Source organism: Macaca mulatta, chromosome 3 (assembly GCF_049350105.2).
Source record: "Macaca mulatta isolate MMU2019108-1 chromosome 3, T2T-MMU8v2.0, whole genome shotgun sequence".
Lineage (NCBI taxonomy): Eukaryota > Metazoa > Chordata > Mammalia > Primates > Cercopithecidae > Macaca > Macaca mulatta.
The window spans coordinates 3855060-3881402 of NC_133408.1; the positions used below are offsets into that span (position 1 = coordinate 3855060).

General features: G+C 46.0%; 1 protein-coding gene and 1 long non-coding RNA gene across 3 annotated transcripts in view; one reads left to right on the forward strand and one right to left on the reverse strand.

The window, feature by feature from the left end:
• RRP1B (ribosomal RNA processing 1B) overlaps positions 1–26343 on the reverse strand; it is a 39008-nt gene that overhangs the window by 11308 nt on the left and 1357 nt on the right. The window contains exons 2-10 of one of the 2 annotated variants that reach the window (XM_077995535.1): positions 16595–16620; positions 13795–13855; positions 12229–12314; positions 11179–11240; positions 10710–10839; positions 9566–9630; positions 8892–9073; positions 1726–1820; positions 711–808 (exon numbers count right to left, since the gene is read on the reverse strand). In XM_077995535.1, the coding sequence (XP_077851661.1) occupies positions 711–808; positions 1726–1820; positions 8892–9073; positions 9566–9630; positions 10710–10839; positions 11179–11240; positions 12229–12314; positions 13795–13855; positions 16595–16620 (805 nt within the window). Of the gene's footprint in view, positions 1–710; positions 809–1725; positions 1821–8891; positions 9074–9565; positions 9631–10709; positions 10840–11178; positions 11241–12228; positions 12315–13794; positions 13856–16537; positions 16621–26343 lie in introns of both variants that reach the window. The other variant, XM_028845292.2, reaches the window with a different exon arrangement.
• On the forward strand, positions 798–8048 carry LOC144339616 (uncharacterized). The gene is made up of 3 exons (XR_013414861.1): positions 798–1012; positions 3161–3283; positions 7487–8048. It is a non-coding gene; the product is annotated as an uncharacterized LOC144339616 (long non-coding RNA).

Genomic DNA, 26343 nt, shown 5'->3' on the forward strand with positions numbered 1-26343 from the left:
CAAACAAGAAGCATCGAAGCGCAGTGTGGGCAGGTGCACGGGGGAGGAGACACTGGATGGCAGGGACCTCGGGCAAGCTAGGACCACCCTGTGCCCTGGGAACCCAGCTGGGAAATGGGCAGAACTACAGGAGTTACTTTCTGGGGGCTTAACATTGGAATACTTGAATGTATGCAAAGTGCTCAGAGCAGTGCCCGGCTCCTAGAGTGTGATCAGACAGTTGTGACCGATGACAGCAAGCCACGCATGAGGCCCTCCGTGAATTCCAGGTCATCATGTCACTATGGTCAGAGTGATGTCAACACTGACAGCTGAATTAACTAACACTTTTGGCATAGCCACATGGGAGGGAGGGGAGAGGTAAAGAATTAACCCTATCTATCTCAGTAGCACACCAGCAGAAGACACCTAAATAGCAGCTTCACATCAGTTTCTGGTTGGTTCATTTCACACATGAATAGACTTCACATCACTCTAAGGCAGCTAAGAGATGAGTATGGCTGCACTGGAAGAATGGAACCTGAGGGGTGGGACTGCTGTTTCCATTAAGCTTTTCAGTTTACATGTGTCTATTACATTGCTATGCACAAATGCATTAAAGGACAAAAAAAGAAGAAAGAAAAAAGATAAGCATGCAGATGGCTTGTCCCACACCAGGAGATGGGAACTAAAGGAATGATGATGTCAGAACCCTCCCTCCAGTCACTGACTTCTTGATGAGTTTGGAGAGGCGCTTCCTGTTGAAGGGGGGCGTGTTCTTCCTGCTGGTCATTTCCAGGAGTCGATCAGCAACAGCCTTATAGTCAAACTAGGCAGGAAGAGAAACTAAACATAAGTCTGCAGCCAAACAACCCTGCCTGACTTGGACATTTACATCTGCTAGTAAGAGAAGCCCCTACTGAAGCATTTGGCAACAGACAGGCTAAACAAGCATATGCTGGGACTTGGCCACCAGGAGCACAAGCACTACCTTTGAAAAATGCGTGTTCTGTTTATTCTTGGGAGAAGCTGGGTAAGTAATTCTTTTTTTTTTTTTTTAATTGTGATAGAGTACCCACAACAAAATTTACCTGGGTGTGCTTTTTTTTTTTTTTTTTTTTTTGAGGCGCAGTCTCTGTCACCCAGCCTGGAGTGCAGTGGCATGATCTCGGTTCACTGCAACCTCAGCCTCCCGGGTTCAAGTGATTCTCCTGCCTCAGCCTCCCGAGTAGCTGGGATTACAGGTGCGCGTGGCTGCGTTTTTGTATTTGTTTTTGAATTTGTAGTAGAGACGGGGTTTCACTGTGTTGGCCAGGCTGGTCTCAAACTCCTAACCTAAGGTGATCTGCCCACCCTGGCCTCCCAAAGTGCTGGGATTACAGGTGTGAGCCAGTGCACCCGGCCGGAGGGTGTGCTTCTTTTTAAACTGAAGCTAGATTTGCAATCTGTACTTGGCAAACTTTTTTTTATTTGACAAGTGCCACTAGAGCTGGCTCCGTGGTAGAGAACAGAGCAAAGCTTAGCCATTCAAAATAAGTGCTACTATCTCTTTCAAAACCCCATTGTATTTACATTTCCTTGTCTCCAATAAGGTTATTCTCAGGAAGGTGACATTTAGTGACTGAAGGGATTAAAAAGGAGTTTACATTTCAGGCCTTACAGCTTAACTAGCTGTGACCCTAATTCTGTAGTCAGGCTACTCCATAGCAAATCCATATTCTATAAAAAGCAACAACTGCCACCCACCTGGAGAAGGGGTCCTGTGTCCTCAAAGGTTCCGCAGTCATCTCTTCCTCTTTCATCACTGAGTCCATCTTTTCTGGAATGATTTTTGCCCAGTGCTGTCAAAATATACCCAGAGACCAAATTCTTGACATATCAAATACACAGAAGTGACTACTTCCACAGAAGCCACTGTCTAATTAGGTGTCTCTTAACAAAAAAGAAGGTTGGGCACGGTGGCTCACGCCTGTAATTCCAGCACCTTGGGAGTTGAGGTGGGTGGATCACTTGAGGCCAGGAATTCTAGATCAGCCTGGGCAACACGGCGAAAACCCATCTCCACTAAAAATACAAAAACTAGCTGGGCGTGGTCGCGGGTGCCTGTAATCCCAGCTACTCAGGAGGCTGAGGCTTGAGAATCGCTTGAACCCAGGAGGCAGGGGTTGCAGTGAGCCGAGATCGCGCCACTGCACTCCAGCCTGGGTGACAGCGAGACTCCGTCTCAAAAAAATAAAAAACGAAAGAAAATTTCTTTCAGGAGAAAAACTCTGCAAAGACATTTATAATTTCCCAGGACATTTTGATTGTTCAGGCTATGGGAATGGAAATAAGTCTGGGAAAAAGCACATGTTTTGCCTTTTGCACCCATAAAACCCCAATTCCCTGCTGCCTTCGATGATTCCCTCCCCCACACACTGTCCGGTTAGGACGAAGGCTGTGGTGAATGGGAAGCTCCTGTCCAGGGACGCAGGCAAGCGGATGGGACACTGTATCGCCCTGGACCACCAGGGGTAGAAGCATGGATGCAGGAGTCTGGCCCTAGTCTCAGGTCAGTTTAGGGCCTTGGTGAGAACCTGTCACAGCAGTACGGTCACTTCATGAGCACGCTTCAGGAAACACAAGTCAATATTAACGCAACTTTTAGCACTTAAAACATTCAGAGTGTTACAGCTTATGAAGAAGCAGATTAAACAGACTCAGGAGAACTCAAAATTATCTTAAACATGTACTGTTTCTGGAACCCTCTAAGCTTATTAGTGGTGTGGCATCAGGGCGAGGCCTGGGGAGGATGGGGCAGGTGCAGCACGCATTTGATGAACGTAACTGGGAGGGAACGTCTGGAACTGCACTCGGAAGAGAGTCTGTGTCCAGGTTAGGCTGACAGAAATGTGGGGAGCAGAGGGACCCAGAGACTACTCCCATGTGGTCCCATGACCACGTAACACTTGCTCCAGGTCCTTAGTCAACTCTGTTATCTACACCAAACTTAAAATCAGACTATTTCTTTTTTTATTATTTTGTTTTAGAGATGGGGGTCTCGTTATGTGGCCCAAGCTGGTCTCAAATTCCTGGGCTCAAGTGATCTTCCCATCTTGGCCTTCCAAAGTACTAGGATTATAGGCATGAGCCCCCACACCCAGACTAGACTATTTCTTTTATTCTTTCTTTTTTGAGACAGGGGCGCTGGTAGCTCTGTTGCCCAGGATGCAGTGCAGTGACATGATCATGATTCACGGCAGCCTCAACCTCCCAGGTTCAACTGATCCTCCCAGCTCAGCCTTCTGAGTAGCTGAGACCACAGGTATGTGCCACCATGCTTGGCTAATTGTAAAATTTTTATAGAGTCAGAGTCTTGTTATGTTGCCCAAGCTGGTCTCCAACTCCTAGGTTCAAGCGATCCTCCCACCTCAGGCTCCTAAAGTGCTGGGATTATGGGTGTGAGCCACCATGCCTGGCCAGAGTATTTTTTCTTTCTTTTAAAGATTCTTGGCTGGGCACAGTGGCTCACGCTTGTAATCCCAACACTTTGGGAAGCCCAGGCGGGTGGAATACCTGAGGTCAGGAGTTCGAGACCAGCCTGACCAACAGGGAGATAAAAATTTTGCCGGGCATGGTATGGTGGTGCATGTCTGTAATCCCAGCTACTCGGGAGGCTGAGGCAGGAGAATCGCTTGAACCCGGGAGGCGGAGGTTGCAGTGAGCCGAGATTGCACCATTGCACTCCAGCCTGGGCGACAAGAACGAAACTCCGTCTCAAAAAAAATAAATAAATAAATAAATAAATTTAATTCCTGAAATTACTTCCTGTTGACAAGGTCTAAAAATTAAAAAGAAAAAAAAAATAGATTCTTTATTCTATCTATCTAGCTATCTGTTTATTTATTTTTTGAGACAGGGTTTTGCTTGGTTGCCCAGGCTAGAGTGCAGTGGCACGATCTCAGCTCACTTCAGCCTCTGCTTCCTGGGTTCAAGTGATTCTCCCGCCTCAGCCTCCCAAGTAGCTGGAACTACAGGCACACGCTACCATACCTGGCTAATTTTTTTTTTTTTTTTTTTTGGAGACGGAGTCTCGCTCTGTCGCCCAGGCTGGAGTGCAGTGGCCGGATCTCAGCTCACTGCAAGCTCCGCCTCCCGGGTTTACGCCATTCTCCTGCCTCAGCCTCCCGAGTAGCTGGGACTACAGGTGCCCGCCACCTCGCCCGGCTAGTTTTTTTTTTTTGTATTTTTTAGTAGAGACGGGGTTTCACTGTGTTAGCCAGGATGGTCTCGATCTCCTGACCTCGTGATCCGCCCGTCTCGGCCTCCCAAAGTGCTGGGATTATAGGCTTGAGCCACTGCGCCCGGCCACCTGGCTAATTTTTGTACTTTTTGGTAGAGACTTGGTTTCACCATGTTGGCCAGGCTGGTCTTGAACTCCTGACCTCAAGTTATCCAACTGCCTGGGCTTCCCAAAGTGCTGGGATTACAGGCCTGAGCCACTGCACCTGGCCAACCCTGTCTCTAAATAAATAAATAAAACATTTTGGTTTATTCTTCCAGATTTTTAAAAAGCACAAACAGTCCTAGCCAGAGCAATCACACAAAAGAAATAAATAAATGGCATCCAAACTGGTAACGAGGAAGTCAAAGTCGGTGTTTGCCGATGATACAATCATATACCTAGAAAACCCTAAAGACTCATCCGAAAAGCTCCTAGAACTGGTAAATGAATTCAGCAAAGTTTCAGGATACAAAATAAATGTACACGAATCAGTAGCACTGCTATACACCAACAACGACCAAGCTGAGAATCATATCAAGAACTCAATCCCTTCTTTTTTTTTTTTTTTTTTTTTTTTTTTGAGACGGAGTCTCGCTCTGTCGCCCAGGCTGGAGTGTAGTGGTGCGATCTCGGCTCACTGCAAGCTCCGCCTCCCGGGTTCATGCCATTCTCCTGCCTCAGCCTCCCGAGTAGCTGGGACTACAGGCGCCCGCCACGTCGCCCGGCTAGTTTTTTGTATTTTTTAGTAGAGACGGGGTTTCACCGTGTTAGCCAGGATGGTCTCGATCTCCTGACCTCGTGATCCGCCCATCTCGGCCTCCCAAAGTGCTGGGACTACAGGCTTGAGCCACCGCGCCCGGCCAAACTCAATCCCTTCTACAACAGCTGCAAAAAATCCCCCACCAAAACAACAACAACAAAAAACAAAACAAACAACAAAACCTCAAAAACCTTAGGAATATACCTAACTAAGGATGCAGAAGATCTCTACAGGAAAACTACAAAACACCGCTGAAAGAAGTCACTGATGACACAAACTAATGGAAACACAGAAGCACATCCCGTGCTCACGGATGGGTAGAATCAATGTTGTGAAAACGACCACACTGGCAAAAGCAATCTACAGATTCAATGCAATTCCCATAAAAATATCATCATCGGCCGGGCGCGGTGGCTCACGCCTGTAATCCCAGCGCTTTGGGAGGCCAAGGCGGGCGGATCACAAGGTCAGGAGATCGAGACCACGGTGAAACCCCGTCTCTACTAAAAATAAAAAAAAAAATTAGCCGGGCGCGGTTGTGGGCGCCTGTAGTCCCAGCTACTCGGGAGGCTGAGGCAGGAGAATGGCGTGAACCCGGGAGGCGGAGCTTGCAGTGAGCCGAGATCGCGCCACTGCACTCCAGCCTGGGCGACAGAGCGAGACTCCGTCTCAAAAAAAAAAAAAAAAAAATCATCATCATTCTTCACAGAACTAGAAAAAACAATCCTAAAATTCATGTGGAACCAAAAAAGAGCCTGCATAGCCAAAGCAAGACTAAGCAAAAATAATAAATCTGGAGGCTGGGAGTAGTGGCTCATGCCTGTAATCCCAGCACTTTGGGAGGCTGAGGCTGGTGGATCACTTGAGGTCAGGAGTTCGAGATCAGCCTGGTCAGCATGGTGAAACCCTATCTCTACTAAAAATACAAAGACATATTAGCCAGGTGTGGTTGCACCCACCTATAATTCCAGCTACTAGGGAGGTTGGGGCATGAGAATTGCTTGAACATGGAAGGCAGAGGCTGCAGTGAGCTGAGATCGCACCATTGCACTCCAGCCTGGCTGACACAGCAAGACTCTGTCCCCACCCTGCAAAAAAACAAAAAACCCAAAAAAACCCAGAGACATCAGAATACCCAATTTCAAACTATACTATAAAGCTATAGTCACCATAATGGCATGGTATTGGTACTGGTATAAAAACAGGCACATAGACCAATGGAACAGGAGAACCCAGAAATAAACCCAAATACTTACACTCAATCGATCTTCAACCAAGCAAACAAACACGAAGTGTAAGGAAAGGACACCCTATTCAAAAATGGTGCTGGGATAATTGTGAAGCCATATGTAGAAGAATGAAACTGGATCCTCATCTCTCACCTTACAGAAAAATCAGCTCGGCCGGGCGCGGTGGCTCATGCCTGTAATCCCAGCACTTTGAGAGGCTGAGGCGGGCGGATCACGAGGTCAGGAGTTTGAGACCATCCTGGTTAACACAGTGAAACCCCGTCTCTACTAAAAATACAAAAAATTAGCTGGGCGTGGTGGTGGGCGCCTGTAGTCCCAGCTACTTGGGAGGCTGAGGCAGGAGAATGGCGTGAACCCGGGAGGCGGAGCTTGCAGTGAGCCGAGATCGCGCCACTGCACTCCAGCCTGGGCAACAGAGTGAGACTCTGTCTCCAAAAAGAAAAATCCAAAAGCAAATGCAATGAAAACAAAAATAGATGGGACCTAATTAAATTAGAAATCTTCTGCACAGCAAAAGAAATAATCAGCAGAATAAAACAGAATGGGAGGAAATATTTGCCAATTATGCAGCCAACAAAGGACTAATATCCAGAATCTACAAGGAACTCAAACAAATCAGTAAGAAAAAAAAAAATCCCATCAAAAAGTGGGCTAAGGACATAAACAGACAATTCTCAAAAGAAGATATACAAATGGTCAACAGACATATGGAAATGCAAATGAAAACCATAATGAGATACCACCTCACTCCAGCAAGAATGGCCATAATTAAAAAAATCAAAAAATAATAGATGTTGGTGGCTAGGCATGGTGGCTCATGCCTGTAATCCCTGCACTTTGGGAGGCAGAGGTGGGTGTATCACCTGAGGTCAGGAGTTTGAGACCAGCCTGGCCAACATGATGAAACCCATCTCTATTAAAATGCAAAAAATTAGCTGGGCCTGGTGGCAGGTGTCTGTAATCCCAGTTACTTAGGAGGCTGAGGCAGGAGAATCGCTTGAACCTGGGAGGTGGAGGTTGCAGTGAGCTGAGATGGCACCACTGCACTCCAGCCTGGGCAACAAGAAGCAAAACTCAGTCTCAAAAAAAAAAAAAAAAAAAAGATGTTGGCACAGATGTGGTGAAAAGGGAAGACTTTTACACTGCTGGTGGGAATGCAAACTAGTACAGCCACTATGGAAAACAGTATGGAGATTCCTTAAAGAACTAAAGGTAAATCTATCATTGATCCAGCAATCCCACTGCCGGGTATCTACCCAGAGGAAAAGAAGTCACTATATGAAAAAGACACTTGCACACGCATGTTTATAGCTGTGAAAACATGGAACCAGCCTGAATGTCCATTGATCAGTGAGTGGATAAAGAAAATGTGGTATATATACCGTGGAATACTACTCAGCCATAAAAAGGAATGAAATAATGGTATCCACAGCAACCTGGACAGAGTTGGAGACCATTATTCTAAGTGAAGTAACTCAGGAATGGAAAACCAGAACATTTTATGTTCTTACTTAAAAGTGGGAGCTAAGCTATGAGGATGCAAAGGCTGAAGAATGATACAATGGGCTTTGGGGACTCAGGGGAAGAGGTGGGAGGTGGGTGAGGGATAAAAGACTACACATTGGGTACAGTGTACACTGCTCGGGTGACGGGTGTACCAAAATCTCAGAAATCACCACTAAAGAACTTATCCATGTAACCCAAACCACCTGTTCCCCCTAAATTATCAAAATAAATAAAATAACCTTTTATGAAAAAAAAAATAAAAGCACAAAAATAAACATTTAAAAACAAATCTGATGCACAACTATTATATAGCCATAATAATTAAAGAAAACCCAAACAACAAATCAGGCTCCTTCTCCATAAAGTTGGTGCTGCGCTTTAAAAAATACATATATATGTATATTAATATTCCTTCGGTCCTTAGTTTTTAGGAACTTTGCTTTCAAATGGTTATATAACACTTCAAAAGCAGGTAAACTGTGACCTAACCATTCCCCTCATTTTGTGCATTCAGGTAAAGCACTGAGAGTTTGGACAGGTCTGCAACTTCAAAAGCATATTCTACCTTAAGTCTGCAGACACAAAACAGTAGTAAGAACGATGCCAGTCCACAGTGGGCATGTAAACATCCCAAGAAAAAGAACCTTGAAGGAAGTCGTGAGTTGAGAAAGGACAGCCACAGAAACAAGCATACGTCCCTTGAGTAACCGGTAGGAATGAGGCCACGCTAAAGTGTTGAAATACGTCAAACAAAACAACAAAGCAAACAAAAAGCACCAGAAAGCACTAGCAGCGACAATGTAAAATCCTTGAGGACAGTCCTGAGATCCTGGGAGGTACAGAAAGCACTAGCAGTGACAATGGTAAAATCCTTGAGGAGAGTCCTGAGATCCTGGGAGGTACAGAAATGTGCGTATGCCACATGGGACAGGTCTCAGGTCTCCCTATAGCCCTGCTAGGCACCCTCCAGGCACAATGAACCCACCTCTGCTGCTTCTCTTGGGAAGGGCTGAGGCAGAGTCATCAACTCTAGGTTGCATTCAGTAAGATGCCAACAAATATATTAAGAACTGTTTGTCTGAGGAGGATTTTACCAGAAAGAAAACTAGACTGACCAAGAACATCCTCCTACCTGTCTTCTTTTTACTGACAGCTCTTCTCATGGACACCTCATTTTCAGGTATCTCCTCAGCAGAGAGGTCACCATCGCCCACTTTTGTCTTCTGTTCCTCCATCGTCTCCTCAGGCACAAAAGGAGACTGATCTACGATAGCTTCGAAGACGCCCCGAGCTATGGTCTGCACCAGGGTGTGGCTGAGGGTAGAAGCACAGCGGAGAGCATGAGATTAGAACGAACGGCCTGGCCTTCTGGCTTCAGGAGCGCAGAGGGAAGCCCTGCACACACGGCTGTGGTCTGGAGTGACCCCTACGGGCCAGCAAGCATCTTCGAGGAACTGCCTAAGTGCCACCCAACAGGCATGGGATGCCCAGCAGTCAGATCTTTGGGCGTGGGAGGGCATTCCTGGAATGAGTGAGTCAAATACTGAAGCTAGAAGAGCCAAATCACTGCTCAAAGCTTCGGCCGCCTTCTCCAGCTGCTCTCTGCTGTGAAGCACTGTCCTGGGTACCCGGTGCCAGGATGCATGATGGCAAGCAACTCCCCATGAGCAAGTGCCCGGAGCAGTGGGGACCAAGTGCCACGGAGCAGTGGGGACTAAGTGCCATGGAGCAGTGGGGACTAAGTGCCACGGAGCAGTGGGGACCAAGTGCCACGGAGCAGTGGGAACCAACACGGGGATCACTTACTCCTTAGTCTTCGCAGCGATCTTGCAGAATGGATCAATAAACTTGAGATTCTGATCTGCTAAAAGCTGTAGTTTAGAAAAAGGGAAAAATTGAGAACAGCCTTGCCCTTCTTGACATGTCCTTGAAAAAGGGACCATTCACATCTTTGACAAAGGTGGAGTTAGACCAAGCAATGCCTGTCTCACACAGTCCCAAGGAGCCCCTAGGGAATGTCACAGAAGCCGGGAGCCAGGCTGAAGATCGAGGCCGCCCTCCAGCTACTTGGCATCTCAGTGCAGTGGCTGGAGAAAGGCACCCAGCCCAACATGCACGATCCTATCCGCCCAACACATAGAACAAGGGTGCCCAATCCTGTGACTTCCCCGAGCCACGCTGGAAGAATTGTCCTGGGCCACACATAAAATACACAAACACTAACAATAGCTGATGAGCTAAAAATAAAATAAAATGGAAAAAATAAAAGAAAAAAAATCTCATAATATTTTAAGAAAGTTTATGAATTTGTGTTGGGCCACATTCAAAGCTGCCCTGGGCCCCATGCAGCTCTCAGGCGGCGGGCTGGACAAACCTGATATAGGGCATACGTACACTTCCTCTACAAGAGGGGTCACAGGGACAGTGCCTCCACGTGTGAGACAAAATTATTATTGTTTTGAATATAACATATTTTCTTTTAACTAAAAAAAAAATACCTGTTCCCTGCAAAACATCTGTGAAAGAAAAGCAAAATCTGTGCATATTCCCACATCCAGAGAATCATTTGCATACTAAAAAATGTATGTTTCCTTTCCAGCCTTTTGTTTCTTTATGAGTATATACCTTAAAAATGTCTACCATTTGCATAGCTTTTCCTATGGCTTTATAAGCTCCCTAGATCCTGAGCACTCCTGTGTTAGTGAGTTCTTCATTGGAGTCTGTAGCTTGTTTTCAATTCTATTTTACAGGTAAGACTGTCATGTACATCCTCAGTGCACAAATCCCGCCCCACCAGCTGCTTAGGACACATTCCTGGACAGGACTGAAGCAATTCACACTGCTACAGTCGCTGGTCATGCGAAGTGCCACCCCACAGCAATTCACTGGCAACTACTGCAAACACTGGTGGCCCTCTCACCCCATGGGCAGCCTGTCGGCAGCTGCTTACCTCCTTCCCCCCAACTTTGGAGAGTTCATCCAGGTAAATATCAATGAAGTGGAATCTCACTCCATTAGGAGACTGACTCTCAGGACACAGGATCTCCTTCATCAGGACATCCAAGAAAACCTTGATTCGGCTAAAGAACCAAACACATGCTTCTGTTAATGACAGTACGCCAACACTTCTCACTTCCCAAAGAGAAACAAAAATACTCGGTCTGGTACCTACATAGCATAGCAATCAATGCAAGACTAAAATCATTTTACAAGGAAAAAAGCAATCACTTAAATCAGTATAAAATGTTAATTGTCATATATACTTAACTATTTTATGCCTTCTACTGGATTTCAATTCTCTGTAGGTAACAACGCATCGAGCTTCTCATGGTTTTCTACAAGTTCAGAAAACTTGACAGACACTCTACTACCTTTTAAGTTTTAAGGCTACCAGATGCTAACTCGAATAGTTTACTGACCTTTCTTCCCAGCCATTTCGCTTCAAGACTTCAAAGGACTGCCTCAGGACCAGACGAATCAGCTAAAGTTAGGCAATTTTTGTAAAAAAAAAAAAAAAAAAAAAAAAAAAAGGTAAGAAATATTTATCAGCTCAGCAGAATGAGGGGACCAATGAAATTGGTATGGCCTGGTTCCCAAAAGTAAAAAAACATTCACAACACTCATATTTAACTTCTAGATCAAAAAACATATTCAGAGCCAGGAGCAGTGGCTCACGCCTGTAACCCCAGCATTTTGGGAGGCTGAGGTGGGCAGATCATTTGAGGCCAGGAGTTCAAGACCACCCTGGCCAACATGGCAAACCCTCATCTCTACTAAAAATAGAAAAATTAGCCGGCCGTGGTGGTGGGCGTCTGTAGTCCCAGCTACTCAGGAGGCCGAGGCATGAGAATCACCGGAACCCAGGAGGTGGAGGTCGCAGTGAGCTGAGATCGCGCCACTGCACTCCAGCCTGGGGAACAGAGCGAGAGAGACTCTATCTCAAAAAATACCCAACATATTCACTAACGCTCCCCAAACTCATCCTTAAGAGCTGCAAAAGCTAAAACAGAGAAGCTTTCCAGGACACATTCAAATTCTTCCTTCACACTAAGCCTGTGGCGTGTTTTGCTTCACACATAAACCTTTCCATTGCTTTTAAGATAAAGGACATTCTTTTCTTCCCCAGAGTTTTTTTTTTTTTTTTTTTTGAGACGGAGTCTCGCTCTGTCGCCCAGGCTGGAGTGCAGTGGCCGGATCTCAGCTCACTGCAAGCTCCGTCCCCCGGGTTCATGCCATTCTCCTGCCTCAGCCTCCCAAGTAGCTGGGACTACAGGCGTCTGCCACCTCGCCCGGCTAGTTTTTTGTATTTTTTAGTAGAGACGGGGTTTCACCATGTTAGCCAGGATGGTCTCGATCTCCTGACCTTGTGATCCGCCCGTCTCGGCTTCCCAAAGTGCTGGGATTACAGGCTTGAGCCACCGTGCCCGGCCCTTCCCTGGAGTTTTTGAAGTAACTGTGGCAGATCTTACCATATAGTATTTGTCCAGGCGCAGCCTGTCTATTCCTTTCCATTCTCGATTCATGGTTTGCCAAAAGGTCTGAATGAACAGGTGTTCTGCAGTGAACAAAAGGCTCTAAATACTTGACTTCCACATCAACATATTAACATATAGCAAGAAAATAATGAAGAGGAACAAACTAGCATTATTTATTATTCACTTTTCTCAGTAATTCTTGGGCAGCTAGAAAATGTTTGATAATTAAAAATACTCAATCATTTCTTTTACATTTATTTTTAAACATCACTTGGACTGTGTAGATCTTTCACTTTTTCATTTTTTAATTTTTGAGACAGGGTCCCACTCTGTGGCCCAGGCTGGAGTGCAATGGCGAGATCTCAGCTCATTGCAACCTCTGCCTCCTGGGTTCAAGTGATTCTCCTGCCTCAGCCTCCCGAGTAGCTGGGATTACAGGTGAGCACCACCACACCTGGCTAATCTTCGTATTTTTAGTAAAGACGGGGTTTAACCATGTTGGCCAGGCTGGTCTCAAACTCCTAACCTCAGGTGATCCATCCACCTCGGCCTCCCAAAGTGCTGGGATTACAGGCATGAGCCACCGTGCCTGGCCTTGATCTTTTGCATTTAAATAAAAACAGAATAATAGGAAGGGCTGGCAACCTTGTAATGTTAGATTTGAATGTTCTCTGGAGCATTTTTCCTTTATCCACTGCAAAGCCACGTTCCTTTCAAAATAAAAAGATTCCTTGTTCTACTTCTAGTGACTCTTCCGACTGCATTGGTACCTAACAATCAGTCCAAAACCATTATTCTGACACTTATGTAATCCATATAGAAACTCATATTTTTGTCTGATGAGAGGTGTCGTCTGGGTGAGCTACAGCACAAAGCACTCAATTTTTCTCTTCTGACCCACAAAACTGGCACTTTTTTATTCAAAAACAATTTTTGTTGAGTTTTTGGTTTTATTTCTTTTTGCCTAATTCTTTTTTTATCTGTGCAAATCCATTATACATCATATGTAGAATTTTGTTCAATGTGAGTCAGTCAATATTCAGAGCACCACTAGGGGCTGTTGAAATCATTAGGATGGTTTTCCGAAGAGCGTTACGCAGAACAAACAAAGTCTGCTGCCTTTTTCTTCCTTTGTAAGCAATCAATGCCTGACACAGAAGCGCCCTAACTCTTTTCTCTTTGGTTGGGACACCAGGAGCGGTGTCTTCTGTGTATTTATTTATTACCAGTGACGGCTCTGTTCTTGGGGAAGATGAACCTGGCATCCAGAGGTCACCATGGACCCTGCATCTGGCTCTCCAGGCTGCAAGTTAAAGTAACTCAGAATTTGAAGATTCTGGAGGATTGTTATTTCTAGAAGCATTTTCTGAAATCTCTGAGATGTCAAATCGATTCTCCCCGAGACACTTCGCCCTCTCACCAAGTCAATGACTAAGTTTATCACAGCTCTGAAAAACAGGAGCGGCTTGTCCACTGACTCTACACAATACCGGCGCAAGGTTCCCATTAAACTAGCAGTCGGAAAACTCGGAAGGAAGGAGAAGAAATAACAGGACTCACGAGCTGCTGAGTTGTTAACAGCATGGACTAGCTGTGCGATGGTGTTGGCGAGCTCTTCCTGCAGAGGCGGGGTTGGGGAGAAAAATGGGGGTTATCCTGGGCCAACATGAGATGCTCGTGCCGCGGCCTGCTTCCTCCTCCCACTTCTGCTGGCGGGAAGGTCTGCGCCTCTTGTCACTTCCACTAAGAAGTATGTATCTGAATATCTGAATTTTACCAAATGTGTGATTTCTAATGCTGATGGACTGTCATGCTAACTTGGTATGTCTGCAAGAACTGTGTTAAGCTACATGTTTAAAAAAGCATCTCTAGTTATCGGTTCAAATGAACTAGAAATGAAATAATTTAGTTATCAGTTCTTGGCTTTATAACTATATCTGGCCATGTGCGGTGGCTCACGCCTGTGATCCCAGTACTTTGGGAGGCCGAGGCAGGTGGATCACCTGAGGTCAGGAGTTCAAGACCAGCCTGACCAAGATGGCACCCCCACAGCTCTACTAAAACTTCAAAAATTAGCCAGGCGTGCTGGCGTGTGCCTCTAGTTCCAGCTACTTGGGAGGCTGGGACAGAATTGCTTGAACTCGGAGGTAGACAGTGAGCCAAGATCGCGCCATTGCACTCCAGCCTGGGCCACAGAGCGAGACTCTGTCTCAAAACAACAACAACTAAAAAACCCACATCTAAGCTGGGCATGGCAGCTCATGCCTGTAATGGGAGCCCGAGCACTTTGGCAGGCCAAGGCAGGTGGATCGCTCGAGTCCAGGAGTTCAACGCCAGCCTAGGCAACACAATGAGATCCAGTCTCTACAAAAAAATACAAAAATTAGCCAGGCATGGAGGTGTGCACCTGTAGTCCCAGCTACTCGGGTGGCTGAGGCAGGAGGATCAGCTGAGCAATAGGGAGGCTGGGGCTGTAGTGAGCCATGATTGCACCACTGCACATCAGCCTGGGCAACAGAGTGAGACTGTCAAAAACACAAAAACAAAAACAAAAACAGGCCAGGCGTGGTGGCTCATGCCTGTAATCCCAGCACTTTGGGAGGCCGAGGCGGGCGGATCACGAGGTCAGGAGATCGAGACCATCCTGACTAACACGGTGAAACCCCGTCTCTACTAAAAATACAAAAAATTAGCCGGGCATGGTGGCGAGCGCCTGTAATCCCAGCCACTGGGAGGCTGAGGCAGGAGAATGGCATGAACCCAGGAGGCGGAGCTTGCAGTGAGCCCAGATCGCACCATTGCACTCCTGCCTGGGCAACAGGGCGAGACTCCGTCTCAAAAAAAAAACCAAAAAAAAAAAAAAACCAAAAAAAAAAAAAACCAAAAAAACCCCCAAAACAAACAAAAAAACCACTTCACCATAATCCCAGAAATCCTGTGAAACACAAAGACAGCAGGGCAGACCCCACAGAGGTTAGATGCTGGGATGCTCACTGCACACCACGGGAAAGGCCTCCCCCGGCCTGGTCAGAGACAAGGTGGAATGTGAAGGTAAACCCAGCCTTCTGGGCCCTGTCCTGGGTGAAGGGGTCCCTGGAAACGCATGCCCTGCTGAGGTGCAGCAGGCTCACTCTGGGGAGATGCCCCCTGTTCCTGAGGTTTCGTGAGAAAAGCACACTCCTCATCGGTCTCACTCACACGGCACCCGGTCTGTTTTCCTTTGTGGGAGAATGAGGTTCCTGTCCGTTGGTTTTCTTCCTCCACTAAAGCTGTTGGTTGTTACTTTTGAATGTAATATAGAAATATTTTGCCCTGCTCCTACTCAAAATATGTTCAGTAAAATAAAAATAAATTAAAACAAGTTATTACGCAGCATGGGAGAAATGGCAAGGCTGCACATTAAAACCCAGGAAAGTAAAATCTCGCCCTGAGGACTTGTCATCTGCATCAGAGACCTGCAAGCACTTCTCCTCAAGGCTGGTTCTTCTACCTCAGGGGTGTCCAGTCTTTTGCCTCCTCTGAGCCACACTGGAAGAACTGTCTTGGGCCACACACAGAACACACTAACACTAATGATAGTGATGAGCTTAAAAAAAAAATCTCACAAGGTCCTAAGAAAGTTTACGAATTTGTGTGGGGCTGCATTCAAAGCCATCCTGGGCCGCATGTGGCCCGCGGGTGGACAAGCTTCCTCTACCTCTACAGAGGCAGATCTGATCTACGTTCATGGGTCAGAACAAAGCTTTTAAAAAGTGAAAGTCACTTCTTTAGTGTTGGCTTTGGTGGTGGGCTCAGCAGGCCCTGCAGAGAGAGACCGAGCCTGCTGCATGTTTGGATGACTGCGCAGGCACACTCGGCTTTAACAGGGAGGCTTTTGCGGAGCGCCTACCGCCTGCTCTCCGTGGAACCCGAAGCCCAGAGAAGCGGCTGCCTTGTCCTGGGTTTCACAGGGTCTTCACTAGTTAGTGCCCCTGTCATGCCATCCTTGACCACAAAAAATAAACTTACCAGAAGACAGAAACTTTAAGTAACGTAAAACCTAGCATGGAACCTATGAAATTTTACAGAGAAATAGTAAATTGACAATGAATGCACATCTTTCATTTTATTTGAAAAGACAATTCACCTAACTGTGTTGACACTGCATCCCTTTCTGTTTGGACAAGAGGTAAGAAAATGACTCCTTGAAGCATGACCGTCAGTGTGCGTCAGTGTATTGGGGGACTGGCACAGTGTGAGTGCTCAAGTCTCTTATCCAGCCACAGCAAGAACCAGGGAGCATGACAAAGGGAATGCACGTTACCTGTAGAAGGGGTTCATCCTGCACCCACATGCAGTAGAAGAGCCCCTTCCAGATTTTTAGAAGTTCTTCCTGACTGAAACCTCCTGGAAGGCAAAACAGCACAAACATCTTAAGAGTCTATGCATCTCCTTTCTAAAGTTTAGAAAGTGGTGAAGTACCACATACATTTTAATTCTCTTTCATTTGCACGTCTTTTTAAAAAATGGAAGCAAACATTTCCTTATTATTATAAAAGAAACACAAATAAATTACTATTGTACCTGCAGCTTTATCAGCTACAGGGTAGGGTGGCAGTGGTGGCCTGGCCTCAGCGTGAGGAAGCAAATGTCATCACAACACAAAATTCATGAACAAAGTGGCCACTTAGGAAATCAGCTCCCCCTCAAGGCCCTCCCTGCCCACCACGTGCAGCCATCCTGCACACTGACATTTTCGCTGGTCTTGTGAAGTAAAACTGCAAATCTTACAAGAGATGCGGGGGATTTGCTCATATGAAGCCCCAGCAATGGGCAGCCCCACTTCCGAGGAACAGAAAACCAGCCAGGCTGAGGACACAGGAGCTCCGAACAGTACATCTGAAAGTCAAAGGCCTAGGAAAGGGCCTGGGGACACTGACACTACTTTGGAACATTTTTGCAAAAATGACTTTTTAAGGATCCTAGTATAAGGTCAAAAGTGGCTGCCTCCCAATCACCCTCCCTGTAATCGTGATCATTTACTGCAGCATCACCAGGGTTGGCTTTGTTCTGACTCTAGTTACTTAGGAATCTACCTCTGCTTTCATGATCTATGACTAAATGACCAGTCTCGTTCAGCCTTAGATCTCCTGAGTAGATCCCAGGTGTCATAAAGTAGTTGCTGACTGACATAAAGAATCACAAAATGATAAGGTAGGTGTACACTCTTGGAGTTTCCGAGCCTATGGACCATGAAATTAGAACACAAACAGAAACCTCAAGTCTTGATGTGTGTTACAAATGGTCTTTATGAGGATTTTACTAGGAGATCCTAGGAGAAATCTTTTGGAGCAACAAAGTGCTATAAATTAGATGAATGCAAACAAATATTTAGAATCAATGTGATCTTAATACTCCAAAAGATGCTTAAAAAGTGACAAAAAGGGTCGGGCACAGTGGCTCACGCCTGTAATCCCAGCACTTTGGGAGGCCGAGGCGGGCGGATCATGAGGTCAGAAGATTGAGACCATTCTGGCTAACACGGTGAAACCACATCTCTACTAAAAATAAAAAAAAAATTAGCCAGGCGTGATGGCGGGCACCTGTAGTCCTAGCTACTCCGGAGGCTGAGGCAGGAGAATGGCGTGAACCCAGGAGGCGGAGCTTGCAGTGAGCCAAGATTGCGCCACTGTACTCCAGCCTGGATGACAGAGCGAGACTTTGTCTCTTAAAAAAAAAAAAAAAAAGTGACAAAAAGACCTTTTTTGATGGACCAAAGTTTATTTAGTGTATTCAGAGTGCCTTTACCTTAATTTATAGGTATTGATTTCCACTTTACTAAGGGTCTTTCTCCCATCAACAATTTTATAATGGTACATTTCGATTCTTTTTTTTTTTTTTTTTTTGGGACAGAATCTTGCTCTGTTGCCCAGGCTGGAGTGCTGTGGCACAATCTAGGCTCACTGCAACCTCCGCCTCCCGGGGTCAAGCAATTCTCCCGCCTCAGCCTCAAGAGTAGTTGGGATTACTGGCGTAAGCCACCACGCCCGGCCTGCATTTTGATTCTGATAGTTTTCCATGTAAAACCAAGATATCAGAAACTAACATAAAACTAGTTTATTAAAGTATATTTCCTTTCGCAGTTGGAAAGATGTACCAACTGGTTCTCTTGCCCTCTTGTTATGAACAAATCACGCCTGGGGATCCTCACATGGCTAATGTAAGTATGGTATGAGTGATAAACCCCACTAGAGCTGAGCCAACTGTGGTCATGATTGCAATAATTTTTTTTCTTGGTCACAGTGACCTGCACTTATATTTAATCATGTTCAAAGACCACATATATCCCCAGTGAATTAAAGGCTTTGGGCAAGATCATAAATGGCTTCATAAAACATTAGATGAAAAGATATCACCCAGGCGTGGCGGCTCACTTGTGCTTAGGAGTTTGAGACCAGCCTGGGCAACACAGCAAAACCCAGTCTCTACAACACTGTACTCCAGTTGGGCAACAGAGCAAGACCCTGTCTTAAACACACACACACACACACACACACCCCAACAACAAAACAAAAAATTGGCAGGGCATGGTGGCATGTGCCTGTAGTCCCAAGTACTCAGGTGGCTGAGGTGGGAGGATGACCTGAGCCCAGGAATTTGAGGCTGCAGTAAGCTATAATCGTGCCACTGCACTCCAACCTGGGCAACAGAGCAACTCTGTCTCACGAACAAACAAACAAACAAACAAACAATATTAAGAAACTTGAAAATGGATGTGTCAGACCATCAACACCCAAACCCACTGACTGCTCATTAACATGCACAGGCAATCACTCATCAGATGCCAGAGGTGGTGCCAACAGGAAGAACGCTGCACCAACCTGTGAAGTATTCTTACAAAAGTAAAACAAAACAAAAAAACAAAAACCCAACTGTGTCAAATCTTAACTATTTTTTTTTTTTTTTTTTTGAGATGGAGTCTGGCTCTGTTGCCCAGGCTGGAGTGCAGTGGCCGGATCTCAGCTCACTGCAAGTCCCGCATCCCGGGTTCATCCCGGGTTCACGCCATTCTCCTGCCTCAGCCTCCCGAGTAGCTGGGAGTACAGGCGCCCGCCACCTCGCCCGGCTAATTTTTTTTTTTTTTTTTTTTTTTTTTGAGACGGAGTCTCACTCTGTTGCCCAGGCTGGAGTGCAGTGGCCGGATCTCAGCTCACTGCAAGCTCCGCCTCCCGGGTTCACGCCATTCTCCTGCCTCAGCCTCCCGAGTAGCTGGGACTACAGGCGCCCGCCACCTCGCCTGGCTAGTTTTTTGTACTCTTTTTTTAGTAGAGACAGGGTTTCACCGTGTTAGCCAGGATGGTCTCGATCTCCCGACCTCGTGATCCGCCCGTCTCGGCCTCCCAAAGTGCTGGGATTACAGGCTTGAGCCACCGTGCCCGGCCGAATGCTAATTTTTTTTTGTATTTTTAGTAGAGATGGGGTTTCACCATGTTAGCCAGGATGGTCTCGATCTCCTGACCTCGTGATCCGCTCGTCTCAGCCTCCCAAAGTGCTGGGATTACAGGCTTGAGCCACCGCGCCTGGCCAAATCTTAACTATTAATACTAGTTTATAGGAAATACAGGGGACAGAGGAACATGGTAAGTGAGACAACAGGATGCAGTCAACAAACCCCAAATATGTGAAACTCTACAAAGCATATGACCTATGTCCTCCAACAAATAAACTGTACAGAAAAAAAAAGATGTAAGAACTGTTAGAATTTAAGAGCGTCTTGGCAGACACATTAACCAAACGCAACGGGTGGTCCTCATTTGGATTGGTCATAAAAAACATTTGAGATGATGAGAAAAACTAAACAGATTGGATATTTCATGCTATTAAGGATTTTTTTTTTTTTTTTTTTGAGACAGTCTCACTCTGTCACCCAGGCTGGAGTGCAATGGCGCAACCTCGGCTCACTGTAACCTCTGCCGTCTGGGTTCAAGTGATTCTCCTGCCTCAGCCTCCCAAGTAGCTGGGATTACAGGGACCTGCCACCGCGCCCAGCTATGTTTTGTAGTTTTTAGTAGAGATGGGGTTTTGCCATGTTGGCCAGGATGGTCTCAGTCTCTTCATCTTGTGATCCGCCCGCCTTGGCCTCCCAAAGTGCTGGGATTGCAGGCGTGAACTACCACGCCTGGCTGCCACGCTAGTTTTAAGGGGGAAAGTGAAGCACAGCTTTGTGCAGAAGCTCAACTGCTGGTGCCAGAACTTTGTTTTTCTCCACTGCAACCTCTGCTGCCCCAAAGACTGTCTCTATTCTCAGACAGGATCCACTTGTGTTACAAGGTGGCTGGGAGCAGGTACAAACTGTGTGTTCTCTTCAAGTCCAGTAAGGAGAGAGCTAGAGACTCCTAAGGACTGAGCAAGAAGATTTTTACCTGCAGAGGGTCGCTTGGCTTTCCTTGAACCTGTCCTGTGGCCAACGGAATTCTGCTGACTTGGCGGAAGCCGCCTCCTCTCCATGTGGGGTAAGCCCCACCCAGACCACAGAGTCCCTCCGCACCCTGCTTGAAGGTGGAGAGCCTTGGAGAGGAATCACAACGTAGCTGCCCAGCAAGGACAAGGAGTGCCCCGAGCCTGACCCCACACAGTCACCTGGGTCCTTTAAATCCTCTTTTTGTGTTTAAGTTGATTAACGCTCCTGCCCTTCCAGTTACATCATTGTCTTAGTCTGATGCATTGCTACAAAGGAATACCTGACGCTAAGAGGTTTATTTGGCTCAGGGCTCTGCAGGCTGTACAAGCATGGCTCCAGCATCTGCCTCCGGTGAGGACCTCAGGGAGCGTCCTGTCTTGGCTGGAGGGGAAGGGGAGTTGTCATGTCACATAGCAAGAGAGGAGGAAGGTGCCAGGCTCTTTAACAGTCAGATCCCACAGGAACTAGGAGTGAGCACTCACTTAATCCCAGGAGAATGGCACCAAGATTCTCCATGAGGCAGGAGAATTGCTGGAACCTGGGAGGTGGAGGTTTCAGTGAGCCAAGATCGCACCATTGCACTCCAGCCTGAGCGACACAGCGTGACTCCATCTCAAAAAATAAATAAACAAATAAATAAATAAAATAAAATAACTCTAGCGTGGTGTGGATGTTCTGTCAAGTTGCAACTGAAAGAGTCCTAATTAATAAAAACATGTTTATTGCAAAGAACCTTACCACCACCAAAGTGATATAATCACAAGCTTGTCTTGCTCCCTGCCTCCTGAATCCCAGGCTCTGAACCAGAGGGACTGATGCAACCTGTCTGATGTGCATCTTTCCAGATCTTTCCTGTGCATTTATTTACAGAACAGTTACATGTAGTGCAGAAAAGCACAGTTGTGTGTGTGACCTAAATGGCAAAATATTCTGTATTCTGGTCTTTCTCACTTAAAAACAGCACATTTATCTCCAGATGGTTTTGTAAGTAGACCATTGGGTCAAGCCAACGGTAAGTGATAATGTGGTCTGCCCAGTATCTACTATGGACAGCCCACACCTATAACAGGCAAAAGCACAGTATGATGTGCTACAGAGGCGTTCATAATGGAAAACAGTAGATTCTGACAGTGACAATAGACCCTGGACAGTGGGCAGCAAAGTGGGCTGGGTGAGTAATATGGGTTGGCTATGTCCCCATCCAAATCTCACCTTGAATTGTAATAATCCCCACATGTGGTGGGAGGGACCCAGTGGGAGGTAACTGAATCACGGGGATGGGTTTTTCTCATGCTGTTCTCATGAGAATGAATAAGTCTCATGAGATCTAACGGTTTTATAAAGGGGAGCTCTCCTGCACATACCCTCTCGCCTGGCTGCCATGGATGATGTGCCTTTGCTTTGCTTTTCCTTTGCTGTCTGCCATGATTGTGAGGCCTCCCCAGCCATGTAGAACTGTGAGTCCATTAAACCTCTTTCCTTTATAAAGTGCCCAGTATCCGGTATGTCTTTATTAGCAGCGTAAGAACAGGCTAATACAATGAGAAAAGATATTCTGATTGTCTCTTTTCTAGGAGGCAACAGAGTAGCACGGAAACAAACCTTAGCTCAGGCCCCAGCTTCCTACCAACAAGTGCCCAGTATCAGAAAACTGTCAACTGACTTTTGGGCCTCAGTTCTATCACCTATACTATATGAAAGATTTATCGTTAGGGTCAAGCCCAAGATGTGTGAAACACTGTAAGAATAAAGCACTATTCAGTTGGTGAGATATTGTCTTACTTTCTATTCCTAGGGTCTATTTACATTTTGTTCCCTTTTTTCTTTTTTTTTTTTTGAGACAGAGTCTCGCTCTGTCGCCCAGGCTGGAGTGCAGTGGTGTAGTCTCGGCTCACTGCAAGCTCTGCCTCCCGGGTTAGCGCCATTCTCCTGCCTCAGCCTCCCGTGTTGCTGGGACTACAGGCGCACGCCACTGTACCCTGCTAGTTTTTTTTTTTTTTTTTTTTTGTATTTTAAGTAGAGACGGGGTTTCACTGTGTTAGCCAGGATGGTCTCGATCTCCTGACCTCGTGATCCGCCCGTCTCGGCCTCCCAAAGTGCTGGGATTACAGGCGTGAGCCACCGCGCCCGGCTCTTTTTCTTTTTTTTTGAGATGGAGTTTTGCTCTTGTTGCCCAGGCTGCAGCGCAATGGTACGTTCTTGGTTCACTGCAACCTCCAACTCCTGGGTTCAAGCAATTCTCCTGCCTCAGCCTCCTGAGTAGCTGGGATTACAGGCATGTGCCACCACACCTGGCTAATTTTGTACTTTTAGTAGAGACGGGGTTTCTCCATGTTGATCAGGCTGGTCTTGAACTCCCAACCTCAGGTGATCCACCTGCCTTGGCCTCCTGAAGTGTTGGGATTACAGGCGTGAGCCACCACACCCCACATTATTTGGTTCCCTTTTAAAACATCTATTTTCCATTTATGTCTGTGTGTGTGTATGTGTATGTGTTCACTTAGGAATTTAATAAAAACAAGCCACCAATTTTTGAAGTATTCAAAGTAAAAGAGAGAAATACTCATTACCGAATTACTTTCAAAACTCTGAAAGGCAAAGTACATTATCTGAAGCAGTTTGGTTTCACCAGTCTTTTCTTCTCTATTTTCTTCTTGGGGCTAAATGACTGAAACTTAATACAATTACGTTTTTACAACAATACAATATAGGTTTAGTTATTTCAAAATGAATGAGGTAGGCCAGGTGCAGTGACTCACTCCTGTAATCCCAGCACTTTGGGAGGCCGAGGTGGGCAGATCACCTGAGGTCAGGAGTTCAAGAGCAGCCTGGCCAACATAGAGTGAAACCTCGTCTCTACTAAAAAAATACAAAAATTAGGTGGGCGTGGTGGTGCACGCCTGTAGTCCCAGCTACTTGGGAAGCTGAGGCAGGAGAATCGCTTGAACCTGGGAGGTGAAGGTTGCAGTGAGCCGAGGCTGTGCCACTGCACTCCAGCCTGGGCAACAGAGCAAGTCTCTGTCTCTCAAAAAAACAAAAACAAAGGCCGCGTGCGGTGTGGCTCACACTTGTAATCCCAGCACTTTGGGAGGCAGAGGCGGGGCGGATCACGAGGTCAGGAGCTCAAGACCAGCCTGGCCAACATGGTGAAACCCTGTCTCTACTAAAATTACAAAAATTAGCCAGGCGTGGTGGTGGGTGCTCCCAGCTACTCAGGAGGGTGAGGCAGGAGAATCGCTTGAAACTGGAAGGTGGAGGTTGTAGTTAGCAGAGATCGCGCTATTGCACTCCAGCCTGGGTGAAAGCACGAAACTCTCTCTCAAAAAACAAACACACACAAAACAAATGAGGTGAACATCAAAGTGAGACATGTAGACATGTGAAATATCAGTAGGTTTTGAAATCAGCAAATCCAACAGCTACTCTCACCATGTAATGAGCCCAGGAGCCATTTTAGATGGGGGTAAAGTGTTATACTTGAACACGCCCCAGGGTCAGAACATCCACAACTCCTATTTATTATAACTCTTGGGCGGAGAGAACCCTAACCCCATCATTACAAAAAAACACTTTCTTACTGAATCGAATATAGCATTAACCATAAGATGTACTGTTATTTTGTATGTTGCCAAAAAGAAAGCAATGATGCAAATTAAATTGTCACCAGGTTGATTTTAGGATGCCTCTCCATTTTAGTTTAGTTTACTCCCTCTTTATTTTTAAAGTCGCAGAACTGGTAAGATAGGCAGGGACTGTTTTGTCCACTGCTATATTCCCAGTGCCAAGAGTAGCGTACATAATAGTACACGGTTGGCACTCCATAAATGTTTGCTAAATATATGAATGAGTGAATGAATTGGGACAAATAAGCTCTTATGAATGAAAGCCATGGAGAGTGATCACTTTAGGACTGTGAGTACCTAACTTGAACAGTTAAAGCATGAGCTCAACATTCTGTTACTTAAAGTAATACAAAGATTTCCAATTTATTTTTAAAATTACAAAGCTATCTATTTATGTTGCTGCAGAACAGCTCATGTTTCAGGAAGAGTGAAATCTCAGATTTCCTTTATGATGCCTAAGACAAGATGCAAAAAAGTTTGAGCCTGTCAATGGGAGTCAAATGTCAGGCCAAGTTATTTCCAAATTTGTGTTTTAATTGTGGTGGGGCATAGCTGTGGCGGAGACCGTGTGTTTTCTTGTCCCATTATCACTGTCCATGACGTTCACGCTGCAGAGTTATTTTTTGAAGGCCCAGTGTACTCCATGCCATGTGGTGGTGAACAAGACGTACAAGACAAGAAACTCTGGGTGTGACAGGCACTAACCAGACAGGACTCTGGAGCACTGGTGTAAACTGGTCTTAGGCCCCCTGCGTAACCTCAGCATCTGCAAATCCTGGGCTGGCTCACCAAAGGGTTTGAGCAAAAGGCTCTGTCTAGGCTGTTTTAGCACCATAAGTATTGCTTCTTGTCTTCTACTTTTGTATAGGCCAAGACCTTTCATGGCTGCATGTACTCCCACTTCTGGCTAAGAAAACAGATGGAAGCTTACACTGTTTTGGGAGTAGAATGGCACATTGATAATTAAGCAGCAATGTAGCTAAGTGCTACAACAGAGACACAATGGATGTTTTAGACCCTGGAGGAGTAGGGCGAGATGCTAGGGGAGGCTTTTTGAAGGAAGTGATACTGAACTGAATGCTGGGAGTGAAGAAGGTGTGGGATTCTTTGCAGAGTGAACAGGAGAAGCAAAGGCAGAGAGGTGAGAAATTGTGTGCTATACACCAAGATCCATGACTGGTTCTGTTGACAGAACATGAAGCAGTCACATGGGGCTTAGGGAGGAAGAGCACCTGAGGACAGATCATGACTTGCAGACACTGAATTTCAAAAAATATTGGTGATGTGGGATCAGATTTGTTTTAGGAAGATGACCCTGGGCTGGTCTGTGGAGGACAGATTCGGGGGGACACAAATGAAGTTAAGGAGACCAGTTAGGGAATATGCAGGTGCAGAAGTTTGGGTGAGATGCAAAGGGCCCACAGTCAGAGAATTTATTTCATCAGGAGGCGAAGGAGGGAGGACTGAGGGACACTGGATGTGGGCCAGGGGAAGAGGATGAGGAAGACAGAGGAGTCCAGGACAATCCCCTGCGTCCAGCTGGAATCCGAATGGCTGGTGGGAACTAGCAACCAAAAGAAGAGAAAACAGGTGGTAGAGGAGCAGCAGCAGACAACAGGCTTTCGGGGAAAGAAAATATGACGTTTTTTGGCATCCTGAGTGTGAGGTGCCAGGTAGAGAAGCCAGGCTAGCAAGGCACATCCCAGTTGCAAGTAGGAAAGGGCTGGGTCAACAATTTAGGTTTAGAAACCCCCAGCATATATGGACTACCTGGAACTGTGAGAGTAAACAAAATCTCTTAGGGACATCCCTAACAGAATCAAAGTCAGGAATTTTGGTCTTCATTCCTTTTTCTACCAGACTTCCCAGGAAAGTTTATTTTCTTTTTTTGGGTAGTCTGGTGATTTTTCTTAAAACAAACTGAGAATGTCAGTAATGGGGGAGATAATATCTGTTCTTTTAAGCAGATTCTAAATGTATTAGTACCATCAGTAACTAAATCAAACTTTATCTTAAAACCTCTGTCACACATTGTAGTTCATATCG